This window comes from Coffea eugenioides, chromosome 10 (genome assembly GCF_003713205.1).
Source record: "Coffea eugenioides isolate CCC68of chromosome 10, Ceug_1.0, whole genome shotgun sequence".
NCBI classification, from domain to species: Eukaryota; Viridiplantae; Streptophyta; class Magnoliopsida; order Gentianales; family Rubiaceae; genus Coffea; species Coffea eugenioides.
In genome coordinates this window covers 5,133,265-5,149,870 of record NC_040044.1, presented here as the reverse complement: position 1 = coordinate 5,149,870, position 16,606 = coordinate 5,133,265, and the positions used below count along the sequence as shown (strand labels likewise).

The following is a 16,606-nucleotide window of genomic DNA, read 5'->3' as shown; positions in this document are numbered from 1 at the left end:
TTATAAACAGTTGGTAGTTTCTGTACCAGATAAAAAAAATAAAAAAAAGACTGGTTATGATTTTCTTCTATTTTATCAAAAACCAACCCTGTTGTTGCATTGCATATTCTACAAATTTTGGTAATGAAAATGCTTTAGTTTAGCAATTTACTTGTGCTTGTATGCAAAGGGGTACCTCAATTAATCATCAAAAGCACTGTAAATACAAAGAACAAGCCAATCTGGACAAATTGTCATCATTTCTAGTAATGAAGAACTGTATTAACAAATCAATCATGATCGTGTGCTGGTCACATGACCTTTTTCCGTCTAAATTGATTAATTTGCCGTTTCTGAGCTAAATATTTCTGGAAATTGATAATTCATGTATTAAATTTGTTGCATCACAAAATTAGGGGATGAAATATGTAACTAGCCCAAAGTTTAGGGACGAAAAGTGAAATTTTTCCAAGGAAAAACTATTAACCTTAAGGTCACCGGTAACGTTTCCTCTCTATTGTCCATTTTCAAACTTTTTTTTTAAATATTTTTTTTAGTAGGAGAAGATGAGATTTAAGAAATGAAGAGGACGAAAAGGGTCTGAACCCAAGATCTGTAAGTCCTAAAGACTTTCAATTTTTTCTATTGATTGCCTAGGAAGGAATTAAATTGGGGGTAAAACTCACCTATCTAGATTTGAATTTTCTTCATTTTTTTTCTTCCCAGACGACATTACTTTGATAAGTAAAATTATAGATATCAATTTACTGATTAGCTCTTGAAACAAGCAATCCACATAGCCATGATTAAAGTATAGTTTATGCGATGAGAGAATGAGATAATGAAAATCATGGCATAAAATAATACACAGTTAGGCCAGTTAATTTGTGCCCAACAGTACAGCTAAAGATATCACACACCATTTATTACACCTGAGAAACGAAGACACACACAGGATAAATAATGTACATGAGTTTTGATATAAGAATAACGCCATAAAAATCATCTAAAAATTGTACAGAAATGAAAGAATTTTTACCTTAACTACTCTTAGTTCGGTGATAGAAATCTTTGCCCAAAGCTGAAAATGAAATATGATATCACATGGGTAGAAAGTTTGAAATTATGTTATGATGAGGCAGCTAAAACATCAGCATTAAAAAGATCAGAAAACAGCACAACAAAGAAATGAAGTACAATAGGAAAAAGAATAGAGGATGGATGATATTAGTTTTACACAGAGATACAGAAAGAGAGAAATTTAGTACCTGAACTGATACTCTGCTGTACTATGTGAAGATTGAAATCTAGACAGCCTTATCTTGCTTATAAGGACAAGAAAACGGAAAGCTACTATTAATTATAGCGAGACCTTAGTTTTATGTAATTTGCCTTTGTCTAAATCACTTCAACTCGTAGAATTGTGACAGGTAAGAAAAAATTGTCGTATTGCCTAACCAATCTTTTATTTCATTAACCACGGGGGAAGATAGCAATGTGTCCAATCTTTTGCGGATGGATAATTGTTTGTCTCCATTTACTTCCTCTTTCGTAAGAAAATTTTGTGGTTGCTTTCCCTTTCACATTGAGCAAGACGTAGAAATTAAGGCTTGCCATTTGATTAAGGACGACATAACCATATGTACTACTATCGATAGTTAAACATCAATCACAAAATCGTGCATAACTAACTATGGATTATTCATTGTATTTTTTTCTAAAATTACTTTATTTTTGAATAACTAGCGGACTAACACTACTGTTATTTTTTCAGAAGGAATTTTTGTTTACTCACAACTAGAAGAATGGGTAATTTTGGGGGAGGGAGTGTAAGCGAAAGATTTCACATTCGAACCCTTCTCTAATGGCTTATCAGTTATACATGAGAATAAGGATTTCCATCTTTATCTTTAATTTAAAGATTGACTAATAGCTTATCAGTCATAATCATTATGCCAATAAGAATTTCCATCTTTGTCTTTAATCATTATTGTTGACCATCTATCTTATTATGGTTCGTCATTCTCTTCACCTAGATTATCCCCAAAAAAACCACATTATAAGTTCACCAAACAATCTCTGATTCATCACATAGGATATCTACTGTACTAGTCTGCAAAGGTGAATCATTTTTATTAGTCAAGTAGCACAATCAATCTCTTTGCTTGATTCGTTTAAGTTTTTTCTAATCCAACTTCTGTGTAGTTAATGATGTATAAGTACTTTGGTCTACTTTTATGATGATAAAATTAATGAAAAACCAAGGATTTTTACCTTTGAACTGTGTCATAATTATAAAGAATTTTGATTTCGCCAACCAATACCAGAGAAGAATTTTCATTATGAGATGGTTCAACCCAACTAAAATACCTGATCACTATATACAGAGTTGTTGTGGCTCCTCACTTGAAGATCGTGGGGGTGTTTAGGATGATATAAAATAGAAAAGGAGGATTATAACTTAAACTTCAGCACTTATGATATTGTCCTGCAAAATATTATGGGAACCAGAACTCTTGATCCTCTTTATTTAGTAGTGCTTGTTACAACTACAAATAAAAAATAACATGAAAATATCGAGGCAAATGAATGCTTGATAAAAAAGATCCCAACAAGTTTGATCTAGTTGAACGCGCAAACATGGATTGTTGAGTGGTCGAAAGCAAATATGGGTTTCGCTTCTCATGTTAATTTTTGCGAGACAATCTGTTAAGTACAAGAGAAAAAAAAATCATGGTCCCTACTTTCTATTTTTTATTATTTTGATTTTTGGTAATAACTTGTACACCAACAGCATAAAAATTATCAGCTATACATGAAAATTAAGTGAAAGCAGACATTGTTTAAAACCTTTCATTTGCATTACTCAAAAAGCTACAGAAGTATGATTAATGAAAAAAAAAAGATTGATTTAGTTTTTTAAAATTTAACATTATTTAGTTCGGTATCTACAAATAGTTACAAGTTCTTGAATGAACCCTGAAACAAGGAATAGTTGCTGCCTTATTGGTCTTTATTCAAATGGTTTGAATGTCCAACATACGATCTACAACATTGTAAAATAGGAAATTATTCAGTGTAACCAATCGTTATAGATATTCCAAATCACACTCATTTATTTTGTAAAAACACCAGATTTCAAGAGAACGACCAGACAACAACAATTTTTCTGTCTACTTGATTCTATGTACTTATCGTCTGGTGCTTGTTTGAAGTTCAAAACCATGCATAGATTTAACAACCCAACCCTATTCAGACTCCATATAATGTTAGTCGAAGTAGAAATTTGCTCTCACTTATGCACAGAGTTCATATTCTAGAATGAAATGATAAACCACTGATCTTATTTTGATAATACATGAATCTATTTAAAGTTCTTTGCTCAACTAACTTGAAAGGTCCTTTCAAGTAAATCATTTTCCTTCTCCATAGCATCAAGTTCAACTCGTACTGGGGAAGCCATGATTGTGAACTTCACTTCAATATCCGCCACTACCTTTTGAGTTCCATCAGTCGACATAACTTCTTCAGTTGTTTATTCATAGATTCACTTGAGCTACTGGATCTTTTTTCGTTTCCATGATAGAATGATACCTTTTATTGAGCACTAAATGAAGTTCAAGAAAAAAATGAGCAGCACAAGTTTTGGATAACTAACATAAGGAATCAACAATGCTATAAACATGTTTACATTCTAAAGGCATAAGCTCGATTCAGTACATTATATCCTGCTTGAATAGTCGTTCTTGGATAGAATTGCTCTCTTGGTGGAGGTCCCTAGTTTCTCTGAAGATTTGCTCCATGTCTGCATCTTATTTGCCTCTTTGATGTGTAAAATAATGTATCCTCCTAATGCTACCTTGGTTTGTTTTTCAAGTTCCATAGAAATATACAAAAAACTCGTCCTCCCTTACTGAGAAAAAAATATTCGTCAAGTTTTAGAGGGGTGGATTTATGATGTGCAAAGAGTTCGATAATTGGCCAGATTTTGCATAGAAATCATGTTGTTCAGCAACATGAGAGCTTGTAGTTTAGACTGTGGTGTGTGTGTGTGTATATATATTTGCTGGCTATTGATACTAAATTTTTTATAGTCAAAGATAGTCACTGCACATCAGGCTAGTCTATGAACGGCTTAACTTCTGAGTTCTGATTGCCTCAGATTTATTCAAGCTTATGCATTATTAGCCGTAGCAAGTGTCTGATTCTATATTTTTTATATTGAGTACATTATTGATTTTTTTAAAAAAAATTTTAAGTACTTCAACCAAGTTTTGGCTAGTAATTGCATATTGCATGACTTTACCTAGTGGCTTTTATTTTGTATTATCTACGGGATATTGAATTTGTTTTTGGGCATTGTTTTATCTCACACTGAGATGTGTGAGTGAATTATTATCTTGTAATTCGACGACTTTTCATGCAAACCTCCAACTAATGTTACGCTTATACCTTTAGATTTTCAGTGGCATTCAGCATCCTTCAGTCAACTAGTATTACGCTTTTAGATGTTTAGTGATGTTCAGCATACTTCCGTCAATTAGTTGACGAGTCTGGACAAAAGCCAATTAGTGATAGATATGCACAAATATTTGCAATTAATTAAGACTATGTATGGATAGACCAAAGCAGGATGTCCTGAGTGCCTATCTGGGAGACTCAATATCCTGAGTACTTATTTAGGAGACTCAATAATTGAGGAGGGAAAAATAGAATCATTCGTTTTAATGAACCATTGAAGGGTTGTTTGCCTCAAATATCCGACTTTTATTGAAAAATCCCAAAGTGGCCCACATCTTGAATCCTTCCTAAAGTAGAGATTTTTGTCTTTTGAAATGAGGAGTGCAAACATTCAAATTGTGACTTTGAAGTTGTCCTTTGAGAGGACAACTTTAGGTTATTTATTTTTAGACATCATTTATCTCTAAACTGTTTAATCTAAAGCCGCTTAAATGGTGACATCTAAAGTCACCCTTTCAAATGGAGACTTTAAAGTCTCTGCTCAACATGGTAACTTTAAAGTAACTCTTTCAAATTGCAAAATCTCTACTTTAGTAAAAATTCAAAAGTTTAAACTAATTTCCAAACTTCCGATAAACATTGGATTACTTCCAGTAAATCTAAACTACCATAAAAGAGGGAGTGCTCTCACTTGGATTGAGCGGGAGCTGTATGCATTTGGAATTGGTTTCGTCCCCTTAATTGTGTGGGCATTTAGGTCATTTGGCAAGTATTCTGAGTGCGTAGGTTTGTAATTTCAGCAAATAATTGTTTGTGCTGGCACGTGAACAATACTAGGTCAGGTTGGACTGCCGTCAGTGAGGTGTATCCCAGTTGGTTTTTTCTTGCCTGATTTGCCCTCGCATTCCTATTTTACCCTTGTGGGTGAATAACTCAGGAGACAGGTTGGCTTAGGGGCATGGGCAAGCCAAGCCGATCGCAAGTAATTTGCAAGCGGCTTGATCAAAAGTTTGGTTTGAATTCAATTTGATCGAGTTCGAACTCAAACTCGAGCTACTCATCGTGTAACGAATCGAGTTCGAACATCAGAAGTAGCTACTCGAGTTCTCGACAAGCTTAATCGAGTATTTACATTATTTATATATTATATATTCTAATTATAGAATGACTATTATGAGTTCTTATTTTAATAAATTTACATGAATTAATGTTCAGTAAAAAAAAGTAATGGATGGCAAAGAAGTAATCTGATAAATTTAAAATATAAAAAATTAAAAAGAAAAAAAGAGAAAAATCACTCAACTTGGACTCAAAACTCGTGCTCGAATTCGAGTAGTTTGAACTTAATAAGGTTTGCAGTTTACTCGAATTCAAACAAGTCAAGTTCAACCTTAATTTCTATTATGTTGGAGCTCAAGTAGCATCAATAGGGATCGAGTTCAAGTTCAAACATAGTACTACTTAAACTCAAACTCGACTCGCCTTGATACCACCCCTAGGTTGATTGATGGGCTTTTCATCCTTTTCAGCATGTCCGAGAAACTTTGGTCGGCTTCAGCTTTGTCTCCAGTCTCGTTCCCTTCTCCTCTCTTCCTCCTCCACCACCTCTCGCTTCCAGCTATCATCGCATATCCCGTCGACGTAGCCAACCCATTTGACATTCAAACGATGCATTCAAAAACTTACTTACAAAAAGATGTATGACAAGGAAATGACCTGATAATTAAATATTTTGTTGGATGTGAATCTATGAAGTAAATATGTTGGAAAAGAATTTCTAAAGACCTGTCCAATGGATTTCTTGAGCATTCAGGGGAAATATTTTCCAATTCCTCAATAGATTCGAATAATAAAAAACTTCTTGTTATATCTCCCTTCTTTATAGCTGAAACATTTTCTACACGGTATAAAGAAGCACACCAAGCGCGCTCTGTCTAATTCGGAACCAACTTCAAACCTTGACTTCCATGTGCTCTGTCTGATCAGGAACTTGCTTGTAACCTTAACTACAAATGTATCGGTGAAGTAACAAATTTCAAACATAATGCTTCCTCATAGAGATTGAACTGTCTTCTTTTTTATACTACTTTTTGTAAGCACGGTAAAATTGAACTTAGTAACGAGAATTATCAAACACCCAAGGTTCATTTTGAAAAAGCTCACGGCCATTCATTTGCACCAATCCTGCTGCTACATCCTCGCAACGCTTCCTTTCTGCTTCAGCTTTTCTAGCTGATGCAATAGCATCCTACAAGATAAAGTAAATGAGTTATTGCTAAATGTTTCCTCTAAACTGACAAAAGCTATTACCCTTCAAGCAATAATGTCATAAATACCACTATACAACTCCAGCAAAGAGGTAAAACAAGTCTGATCTCCTCTAAGCTCCGTGAAGAAAAATTATTGGCAAGAAAACTAGTGACAGCTGCATATGTCTCTGTTGTAAGTTTCACCTTCTGCTTTAACTCCAAAAAGGGCTTAATATACCATCTAGCGTTTGTAAACTTACGGTGATACACGTACATCAAGGAACATCAAGAAAGCACCAAGAAGAAATGCAGGCCTTTAGTAAACCTAAAAACCGAAAGGGGAAAAAAAAGAAAAGAAAAGACAAAAAAGGTTCCCATGCAAAAACATTCCAAGTATGTAAAATTTATTTGTGGAACATAGTAAATCCACAAAAACATTTGCAACAAATAGGTAGTAGCTTGTTACAACAGAGACCATTCCCCCTTCCACTTCCCTCCCTTCCCAATCTGCACTTCCCCCATAAGAACTAAAAAAGAGGAGAGAATCAGATAACTCCAAACCAAGCCAATATGCATAAAGAAACAAGAAGACAAAACTGATGAAAGTAAGAAGTAGCAGCTAAGACATATGGCAGTTTATAGTTCTTGAATTAGCCCATTAACAAGTCTTGATAAAAAATAAGAGATAATGATGTCATGGCTTTGCATTTACAATCAAAAGGCCAAACAGGCAAAGGTAATCCATTTCCTGGAAATGTAACAATTACGAACTGAGTCATTAAAGATAAATTGATGAAATTACAGAATGCGCTGTGTACTACTCGGCACAAAGAAAAAAGAACCTACACTGTATAAATTGCAAAATTTTCTTTTGATTCAAGTTTATCAGCTTTTCATTTCCTACCTCAATGTCCTGCCTCTCTCTCTCTCTCTACCCATTCCTCTTCTTTCCAGAATCCACCTGTTTCCCATGTTAACTTTTCAACGAAATTGCGTTATACTACAGGATTTCAATGGCTGACCCCATGTAGTGTCAATGCTTCAGTTACTTATTTCGATAAAGAATTTCAATTACGAAGAGTAAAAAACAAGAATACAAACGCTCATAAGTGTATGGTAATTATTCAGCTAAAAAACTACTCTTCCTTACTCCATCCCCCTTGGTCAAATCATAAACTTGCCATAACTAATAAGCTAGAAATACCAGCAAGATTATTCTTTTATGCGAAAATAAAACAATATTACCAGTCATGGATAATACGTCATGAAACTTAATTGAATGTCATTTAATTAATGAAGCCATAAAAGGATAAACAAAACTAGAAAATTAATTAAAGCTCAAATTTTGTACAATACTCATCACATAAACATTCCCTAAATCAAATAGGGAAAAGAAACAAGTAACAAAAAATGAATAACCAATAAATTAATTGAAAAAAAGGATATTAGGAAAGACCTTTTGGCTTTTCCAGGAGAGGAATTGAGCTTGAGTTATGCGATTAGGTTTTGGGTCAGTGTTAACTGGGTTCCGATTCGGTGCTTCTCGTTCTTCTTCCGCTCCCATGGTTGCTGATTAGGGTCAGCGTCGAGAAAACGTAGCCGGAAGTCCGGAGAGTTCTTTCTTCTTTGCGACCGAGCGTCGTCGAACAGGTTACCTCAACTTTCAGCAGTTGCACCGTGCACGAGAAAAGACGACATAACTACGACGTTTTAAGCAAAGCAGATGTACAAGTCCACGATGGATGATGAGTCAGCTGTCTGCACAACGCTATTCTCGAACGCGCTTTTCCCATAGCTTCAGGTGAAGTTGGAAATACGTCGCACGCTTTCACAGGTGCATCCGCTATGTCGCTTGACGTTTTTCTAGCGGGTGCTCGATGCGCACTTATTAATACATCCAATATTCACCTAAGTTATCATACACACACATACTAAAATTCACCTAACTTATCATGTATATACACATACTACACATACTAACAATTATTATGATTTTTTTGCATTTCTCATATTTATATGTTTTTCCTATTTAATCTTATTTATCCTCCCTTACGTTTATTTACTTTTTCTAATTAATTTTATATTTTCAAAACTATGATATCTGAAATATATGTTAACGAGTGCCCATTAAATAGACTCAAAGAAATAGGCATTGCATGTGAATATAGGAGAGGAATAGGAGTGTAAACGAGTCTAAATAAGTCAAACACTCTAATGTTAAATTTTGTTGATTGTTTTGATGAGTTTGAAATTTTGTTCAAACTTAATTTGTTTACTTTTCAAGCTGAGCTTTAATGAACTTTTTATCAAACTGAATCGAGCCGAGTTCAAACAGTTTACATTTTTTACATATAAATTTCACTTATATGCTAATCGAGTCGAATTTGAAAGTTTATCAATCATAAATTGTTTTTTAACTTTGGTTTAATTAGCCGGCCAATCAAATTTGAACGAAATCCTATCAGTCGAATTCTATTCGTGTGAGTATGAAGTAGTTTGATTCTTCTTTCAACTTGGGAAAATATTAGACATGTTTTAGGACTTACCGGAGTTATTAATAGAGATGTGCACCGTGAAGAAACTTGTGTTGAACTTTTCAACAGGGCATCCCCTATTTGGTGGCTCCAAATGAAATCGGATTAAGCATTTGTTTTGGTCAATAAATCAAATTAAACACATACTAATGGATTTTGTGGACAAGTGGCTGCAGAATCGGCCTCTTTTTGTGTTGTACATTTCAAGCATGGAATAAACTAAATGGAGCCTGAATTCATCTATATTTTGTTCTTGCGGTCACTGATCACTAATCTGAAACTTCATGCTGTGAAAAAGCAGAAGAGCCATTAACAGTTGTGGACGGCAGAGGCAGACATGTTGGGATCAAAGAAAACATCAACGGCATCTTCAACATTGAGAAAAAATCTCCCTCTTCCAACTTTATCTACAAATTTGGCCAACTTTAGTTTGGACATCACTTGCCACTTTGGACTTGCAAAAGCCAGCTGCAGTTTGACAAATAAATAAAATTAGAGCTGTAGAATGACTGAAAAACATCAGAGTCTTTGATTACTGTATAAGAATCAAAGCCTTACTTCTATGCCCCGTGAAACCAATTCCCTGTGCAGTTCTTCTAAGGCAATGATAGCTGAAGTGTCAATGCCCATAACATCTGTTAAAACAAAGATTTACTTAGAAGTTAGTTTGGTGTGAAGATTGGATAATGCCATATTCAATAATTAGAGTTGAAAGCACTTACTCGAGATGTCAAGGACAAGTACACGAATGTTGTCCTTGCTATTCTCTTCATTTTCGTCCCCTAGTAACCTCAAAATCCTAAGCAAAATTCTTGGGTTTCATTAATTGGAATTAGAACCCTGTTTAACACATATGTTTTTTTTTTGGGGGGGGGGGGGGGAGAGAGAGGGAAGAGTAGGTTTTCTTGTAATTGAAGCAGAAATTGTACCTTTCTCTAATGGAATTTGCGTTTGCAAAACAAAGTGATCCGGAATTAATTCGGATTATAAGCAGGCCAGGAATTTTTGTTGCCATTGGATATTGGATGACATTGGAGAAGGTACTTGTCCCTGGAACCCTTCCTAGTACTTCTGTACTTGGTCGAATTGAACTTACAATTACCTTGACAAAAGAGATAACAACCTGCAATGGAAGATTAATCATCATATGACAATAATTCTTATTGTGCATCATAGAATTATTTATGTAAGACAGTAAGAGTACATACTTATGCAAAAAAAAAATAAAAAAAACTAAAGCGTGAGTATCCTATATACTTTGGGGCAGCAAAATTTACATCAAGATAAATGAGAGCCTGGAAGTATATTCGTGCAAAGCTTTGCTAGGGCAAATTTTGTAAGTTTAACAGACTTTTAATAATTAAAGTTCCGAGGAGTGAAACATAGCTAAGAGTGTATCTAAATTTAAAAGAAAAAATACAATGAGTGCATAAGTGCAAATCAATCTATTAAGGTTAGATAGAGTGTTTTTAAACTGCATATTTTCTAAAAATATTCAAAACACATTTTTCAGTATTTTTAAAAATCCACCTCTAAAAATAATTGTCCAAACGAAAACGAAAACTAGTAACTTGCCATGTTTGGATTACAGTTTTTCAAAGAAAAATTATTACGTTGGTTCTGACAATATTTTTTAATATTCTTAATACCTCATACACATCAAATCGCTACTATATATGTTTTTACAAAAATTTCAAAAAATTACTATCCAAACGAGCAGATCTAACGGGCTGGAGTCTGGACTCATCACAGAAGCATGCACCTATAAACTGTCTTATATTTATATATTTTTCATATTTAATATTACGTATCCTTCCTTGTATTTATTTATTTTTCTTAATTAATCATATATTTTCAGAAATATAACACCTAAATCCGTTAGATAAACCGTGAAAAGGAAAAAAAATCAGTTCATGATATACGAAATACACATTACCGCAACAAGAAGTCCAGTTTCGACGGAGCGGAATAAGACGCCCAAAAAGGCACCGACGCAAACGATAAAATCCAGCTTGTCCACCTTCCATATATTGTAGGCCTCATTGATGTCGATGAGTCCGGGCAAGGCTGACAAAATTATTGATGCCAGGATTGCAAGTGGAGTGTAGTACAGCAGCTTGGTGAATAATAACAAAGATACAAGAACTGTAGTAGCCATCACTATGTTTGACACCACCGTTTCACATCCAGCACTGAAATTTACAGCAGTCCTTGAGAATGAACCTGTCCTCATACGTCCCAGAAATCAATAATCTTGATCAATTAGCATACTGCTGTCGAATAAAATCATCCATGGTAAACATTGTAGTTATGGATTTTTTTTTTTTTCATTTTGTTTCTCACTTTCTATGCGATTTTCGTGTTTAGGTTCTTGTCATGTTACACTTTTAATCCTCAATCCCATTATAGAGCTTTCTTATTGAGTTTCACTTTTCAAATCTTGACACGTGTGTCATGTGAGGTTAATTAGATCAATTCTTACAACACAACTTATTATACGTGTCAGGGTTTGAAAAGTGAGTCTCGATAAGGGGGTTTCATATCGGAGCTAAGGATCGGAAGCGGTCATGTTATTACCCGTTTTTTGGGTACATGTGATGTTGTTACCCGTTTTAGTTTAGTGTGTACTTCAATTTTAGCACTTTCGATTCTCTGTGTTTTTTCTCAAATAGTACGATTGTAACAGATAAAGCATCGATTCTGGAAAATAAACAAGAAAGATTACATGAGGATGATTTCGAAAGATTGGACATTAAACATGTTAAGATAATTGAGAGGTAACAAAATTTGACCAATATCAGATTGGTATAAACAAATTGGCTTACCAGTTGCTACGTAGCATGAAGTTAGAGACCCTATAATATTCATGAACCCCATGGCTACCATCTCCTTGTTACCATCCAGGTGATATCCTTTGACGGAAGCAAAAGATCTGCCAACAGCAATGGCTTCCTGAGGCAAATTTTGACATATTCGATTAACAATTGAGGATATTTTTTTTTAAATTGTAGATTTTACGAAGGATTATTATTAATAATTTATCAAAATTGGATAGGAAATTCATACGGTGAGAGCAATAACGGCGCAGATTATTCCAATTTTTGCTGCCTCAGCAACATGTGTGCTGTTAAACTGTAATTCATGGACTGAACTTGGATTCAATCCACCTTTGAAGTGCTTCACAATGTTAATGCCATGCTTATCAGCTTTAGTCAGGTACACGAACAAGGTTGATAATATAACTGATACAAGAGGGGCTATTGCTGGTAACCAGAAAAGTTTTCTGTTCCTTCTTCCCTGCAATATAATTGGAACCAATGAATGGACAAATGTATAAAATTTGAAATTCTCTGTGCTAGAAAGAAAAAAAAAAGAAGAAGAAAGTTAAAAATGAACTGTAATCACTGCTTACAATAAATCTTGTAATCAAGATGAAGATAAGGAATGAGCATCCCAGGACAAAATTCAGGGGATACCACTGTCATGACAGAACAATGATGTAAAGGCTGTCAAATTTTTCTGATCAATCAAAAGAATTATATGGTAATTATTCAGTAAATGCATGAATTTAAAGATCATTAGAATTGAAAAAGGTGTTAAAGGGAGCATCATCAGAGCCCAAAAGCGAAAGACTTACCTGATGGCGAAGTGAATTAAATACAGCTTTCAAGACAGAGATTACATCTGTTTTTGTGGTAAAATGGCTGATTCCCAGTAACCCTTTGAGTTGCTGGAGACCAATCACAATTGCAGCACCTCCCATGAATCCGACTACTGTTGCATGTGACAGAAAATCAACCAGAAAGCCCAATCTGCAGTTGTACAAGTGTAAAATTATGCTTAATCTTCATATCTACTCAACAATATTAGATTTGCAGAATAAAGAGAAGAAACACCCACTTCTGAAGAAAGACCACCTGAATAATCCAAAAACTGCTTGAAAGGCACCAGTGAAAAAAGTTGCAGTAAATACAAGTCTTCTGTAGCCAACAGGATCAACTGCAGGATCCACTACTTTCTGGATCAGTGACGACAAAAGCAATGAAACAACTGCTACAGGACCAATAGCAATCTCTCGTGAACTCCCCATGAATGCATATATGAAAGGTGGGACAACACTTGTATCTGTGGAAGCCCCAGAAGGACTATTAGCAATCCTTGCAATCGTGCTTCATAAAACTGATTGAAAGATAACAGGTAAAGAACTCCGACAGCATAGTATATCAGCACTTACATAGGCCGTATTGAGGATCAAGTTTCGCAAGATTTGCATATCCAATACTCTGGCAGGATTCACATTGAGACTTAGTGAGACAGCACGAAAATCGCTTCATTTTCGCAGAAATCCAATGAAGAATATGGAAAAGAAAAGATCATAAGTTATTCAATAGCTTAGTTACTTGAGGAATGCAGAGGCTGGCAAGAGTTAAGCCAGCCATCAAATCTCTCTTGAACTTGGTAGCTCTGTAGTTTCTTCCCCATTCAAGAATAGGAAATAAGCCTTGAAGGAATGAGAATGCTTTACTTGCAGAAGACTTCTTGGGCAATGAGGAATGATTTTTGGTTCCATGAGGCAAGATCGTCCTCCTTATTGAACTGAAAATTTCATGGAAAAAACCAGGGGGATCAGGGGAATTTAGTAACCACCCTGTCCTTTCTGTCCTTCCATTATTGACAACTTCAAGCTGCTGTTCTTGAGCCATTTGTGAAGTTAGCTAGGCCACTACAGGTATTCGGAGTGTTTAAAACTTTAAATTAAATCTGGCTATTCCTCATCTGTCCTGCCCTCCTGGGAACTAGACTTGCTGAATATAAATACAGTTTTGACCCTTTTCAGTAAATTCAATTATTCAGTGAATGATATGCTTTTAATTATTGGAATGTTTATTGTAGTATACCTCACCAAATTTTCTTTTAAGATTCAGTCTAACTGTGCACCTGCTTAAGATGTGCTTCAAATGTTAATTAATTAGAGAAAGTAAGATTAATTAGAGGAAGTATATAAATATAAAGAATTAATTAAGAAAAGTATTTGAATGAAAGCGAGGATAGTAATTATTATTGTGTGTATATACATGATAGATTAGATAAAATTTAAGTGTGTTAACGAGTATCCATTGAACATCCGTTCTGATTTAAAGATCATAAGGGATTTTTTAACGTTACCATATTGCCACGTTGACGATTGAGAGGTAGATTTATGGTAAAGTTATATAGAGTTGTAAGCTAATACTTATCCACTCAAATGTGTAGGTCGAACCCTTTATGGCTTTCCGTAAATCCAATGGAGGTCATCAAATCACCATTTCGTCCAAAATCAAGTAAGAGGTTAGCATAAAATTCACAATTGTGTTTTTTTTTTCCAATTCCATACGCCTTCTATTATTGTCCTTTGGTGCATTTTCATTAGTCGCTAAACTTTAGTAATCAGCATTATTTCGGTCCCCCATTTTCAAAATGTCCAAATCAAATCATGCGAATCTATTTTTGTGGGATTTTTATTTCGTGGACAACTTGAACTATTATAAACAATGTGCCAAAAACACTTGTGCGTCAATTTTTAGAATCTACCACTTGAGGAAGAAAAATACCCAATGCATGAGTCTCTCTAGACCAAATGTAGACAAAATTTTCATTCATGTCTCATGTAAAAAATGAGTAAATTAATTCGTTCACCAAGAAGATTTTCCAAGACTAATACATAACAAATTTTCTTCCAAACAATGCGCAGAATTTCATAACAAATTTTCTTTCTTTATGTAGCATTAGTCATAGTATTTGTTGCTCGATATGTAAACTAGAGTAAACGAAAGGGGGGAAGGTAAATCAGCCTTCTTGGAAAAAGACTTTTACCCGAAAGCAAAAGGCTACTTTCACCTATATTTCTACCGGGAAAAAAAAAAAAAAAAAGGCAGAGCCTAACTCAAAAAATCAGATTACACATGGAAAATGCCTTGAAAAGCTTGCCCTCCATTACTACCTTCCAGTGATCCCTTCTAAGACGTTTCCCATCTTGTGGTAATCTACGAGCTCGATATGTTAATCTAAACTTTGAGTGATTGCCATGACAGTGACAAAATAAGGCAAGCCAATGTCATATTTTTCTTCTTGACTTTGATTGATTAATTGTTCCAATGAACTGTCCAGAATGCCGATTGCTAACTTTTGGAAATCTATGATGGTTTTTGCACTACACTTAGCTTGTTGGAACATAAAAAGGAATAAACGACAGGGACAACAGGACAAGTATGGATCTATTGCACTTCAAAGTCCAACAATTCTGCAAATCTTGCATGCCTACCCTTATCTGTTTTAACTTCGTGGCATCAATCAGTCCACAAACCAATACTGGATGACTTTCTCTGAAACATTAGTGTGAACATGTTAGTTCCTGAAGTTCAAGTATTTATATTCTACCCCAACTTTTGCTTCAATGTACATTCTAGCCAAATTGTCATTTGAAGGATGGAAATGCACCATTGGTCATAATTTTGATAAAAAATTTATCAGTTGACTATACATCTGCTTCCAGTTATTAATGGTTATGCTACATTGCTACCCATATTTGTAATTAAGGTAGTAAGGGGTTAGCGTTCTTAACTACTATATGTTAATATTTTTCCTGTTATATCATATTCTTCCCACCACTTCTGTGGTTTAACTATAGTGTTGATCAAATGTAATTAGTTGATCGAGTTAGCACAAAGCAAAGCATAAGATGTAGGTTTAATTGAAAGTTAGGGATTCAAACCTCTACACATGCAGTAACATTCAAACGGCATGCAGTAATGCACCCCTTTGATCAGAGAAGGATTCATCTCCCTCTTACTCGCCTTGACCTGATTCTCCCAATAATTGTGAGTTGATTTTAATTCTATACAATTTATTAAGAAAAAAAATTAGTCAGGGGTTTTTGTCGATCTATCAATAAGGTGCAACAAAGACAGCCTGACTAACATTAAATTTACTGCTGACTCCCATCCACAAAAACTTAGCATCGTATCCACCAATATTCGTTCTTGGATTCTTTACCAGCTACATCACATAAAAATGTAATGCTTAACTCTTTGTTGCTAAACTATTGTGTGTTTCCACCTAAATTTGCCCGAGTCTAATGTGACCATTGGTCAAATTTCTTCCGTTATGCCAAACTTATTCAATTTTTATACCCACCAAAAACTGAAGATATGTCAAAATGTTTGCAAAAGATTTTTGGAATCCTAATACGAGAAGTCAATTCTTTGGAAGAAAGCAAGCACCAAACAATGCAAGAAAAATGTACGCTGGCATTTGCCTCCACATGTTTGGAGGTGAATTACTTTCTTAAATCAGGCGGTACAAAAATATATGGCATTAAGAAGGTGGTATCAATGGTCCCCTAAG

The 16,606-nt window shown here is 34.7% G+C and overlaps 2 protein-coding genes across 3 annotated transcripts; both read right to left on the bottom strand.

The window, feature by feature from the left end:
* Nucleotides 1–6,214: 6,214 nt before the first annotated feature.
* Nucleotides 6,215–8,363, bottom strand: LOC113749287. The gene is made up of 2 exons (XM_027292975.1): nucleotides 8,146–8,363; nucleotides 6,215–6,688 (listed from the first exon to the last, which is right to left on the bottom strand). The coding sequence occupies exons 1-2, from the start codon at nucleotides 8,251–8,253 to the stop codon at nucleotides 6,554–6,556; spliced, it is 243 nt and encodes an 80-aa protein (XP_027148776.1). The 5' UTR covers nucleotides 8,254–8,363; the 3' UTR covers nucleotides 6,215–6,553.
* A 940-nt stretch (nucleotides 8,364–9,303) lies between these two features.
* On the bottom strand, nucleotides 9,304–14,010 carry LOC113748911 (low affinity sulfate transporter 3-like). 2 transcript variants are annotated; one of them, XM_027292506.1, is made up of 12 exons: nucleotides 13,624–14,010; nucleotides 13,458–13,506; nucleotides 13,141–13,348; nucleotides 12,861–13,035; nucleotides 12,636–12,701; nucleotides 12,290–12,520; nucleotides 12,049–12,175; nucleotides 11,160–11,446; nucleotides 10,153–10,346; nucleotides 9,946–10,034; nucleotides 9,782–9,858; nucleotides 9,304–9,691 (listed from the first exon to the last, which is right to left on the bottom strand). In XM_027292506.1, the coding sequence occupies exons 1-12, from the start codon at nucleotides 13,924–13,926 to the stop codon at nucleotides 9,533–9,535; spliced, it is 1,965 nt and encodes a 654-aa protein (XP_027148307.1). In that variant the 5' UTR covers nucleotides 13,927–14,010; the 3' UTR covers nucleotides 9,304–9,532. The 2 variants fall into 2 exon arrangements, with proteins under 2 accessions (XP_027148307.1, XP_027148308.1); XM_027292507.1 differs by having other exon boundaries at nucleotides 9,946–10,022.
* Between the last annotated feature and the right edge of the window lie 2,596 nt (nucleotides 14,011–16,606).

Coding starts and splice junctions, on each gene's coding strand:
- LOC113749287 (XM_027292975.1), bottom strand. CDS start 8,253: ATGGGAGCGGAAGAAGAACGAGAAGCACCGAATCGGAACCCAGTTAAC. Junction 6,689..8,145: donor TCTCCTGGAAAAGCCAAAAG/GTCTTTCCTAAT, acceptor TTTATCTTGTAG/GATGCTATTGCATCAGCTAG.
- LOC113748911 (XM_027292506.1), bottom strand. CDS start 13,926: ATGGCTCAAGAACAGCAGCTTGAAGTTGTCAATAATGGAAGGACAGAA. Junction 9,859..9,945: donor ACTTGTCCTTGACATCTCGA/GTAAGTGCTTTC, acceptor TTGTTTTAACAG/ATGTTATGGGCATTGACACT. Junction 9,692..9,781: donor TGGTTTCACGGGGCATAGAA/GTAAGGCTTTGA, acceptor GTCAAACTGCAG/CTGGCTTTTGCAAGTCCAAA.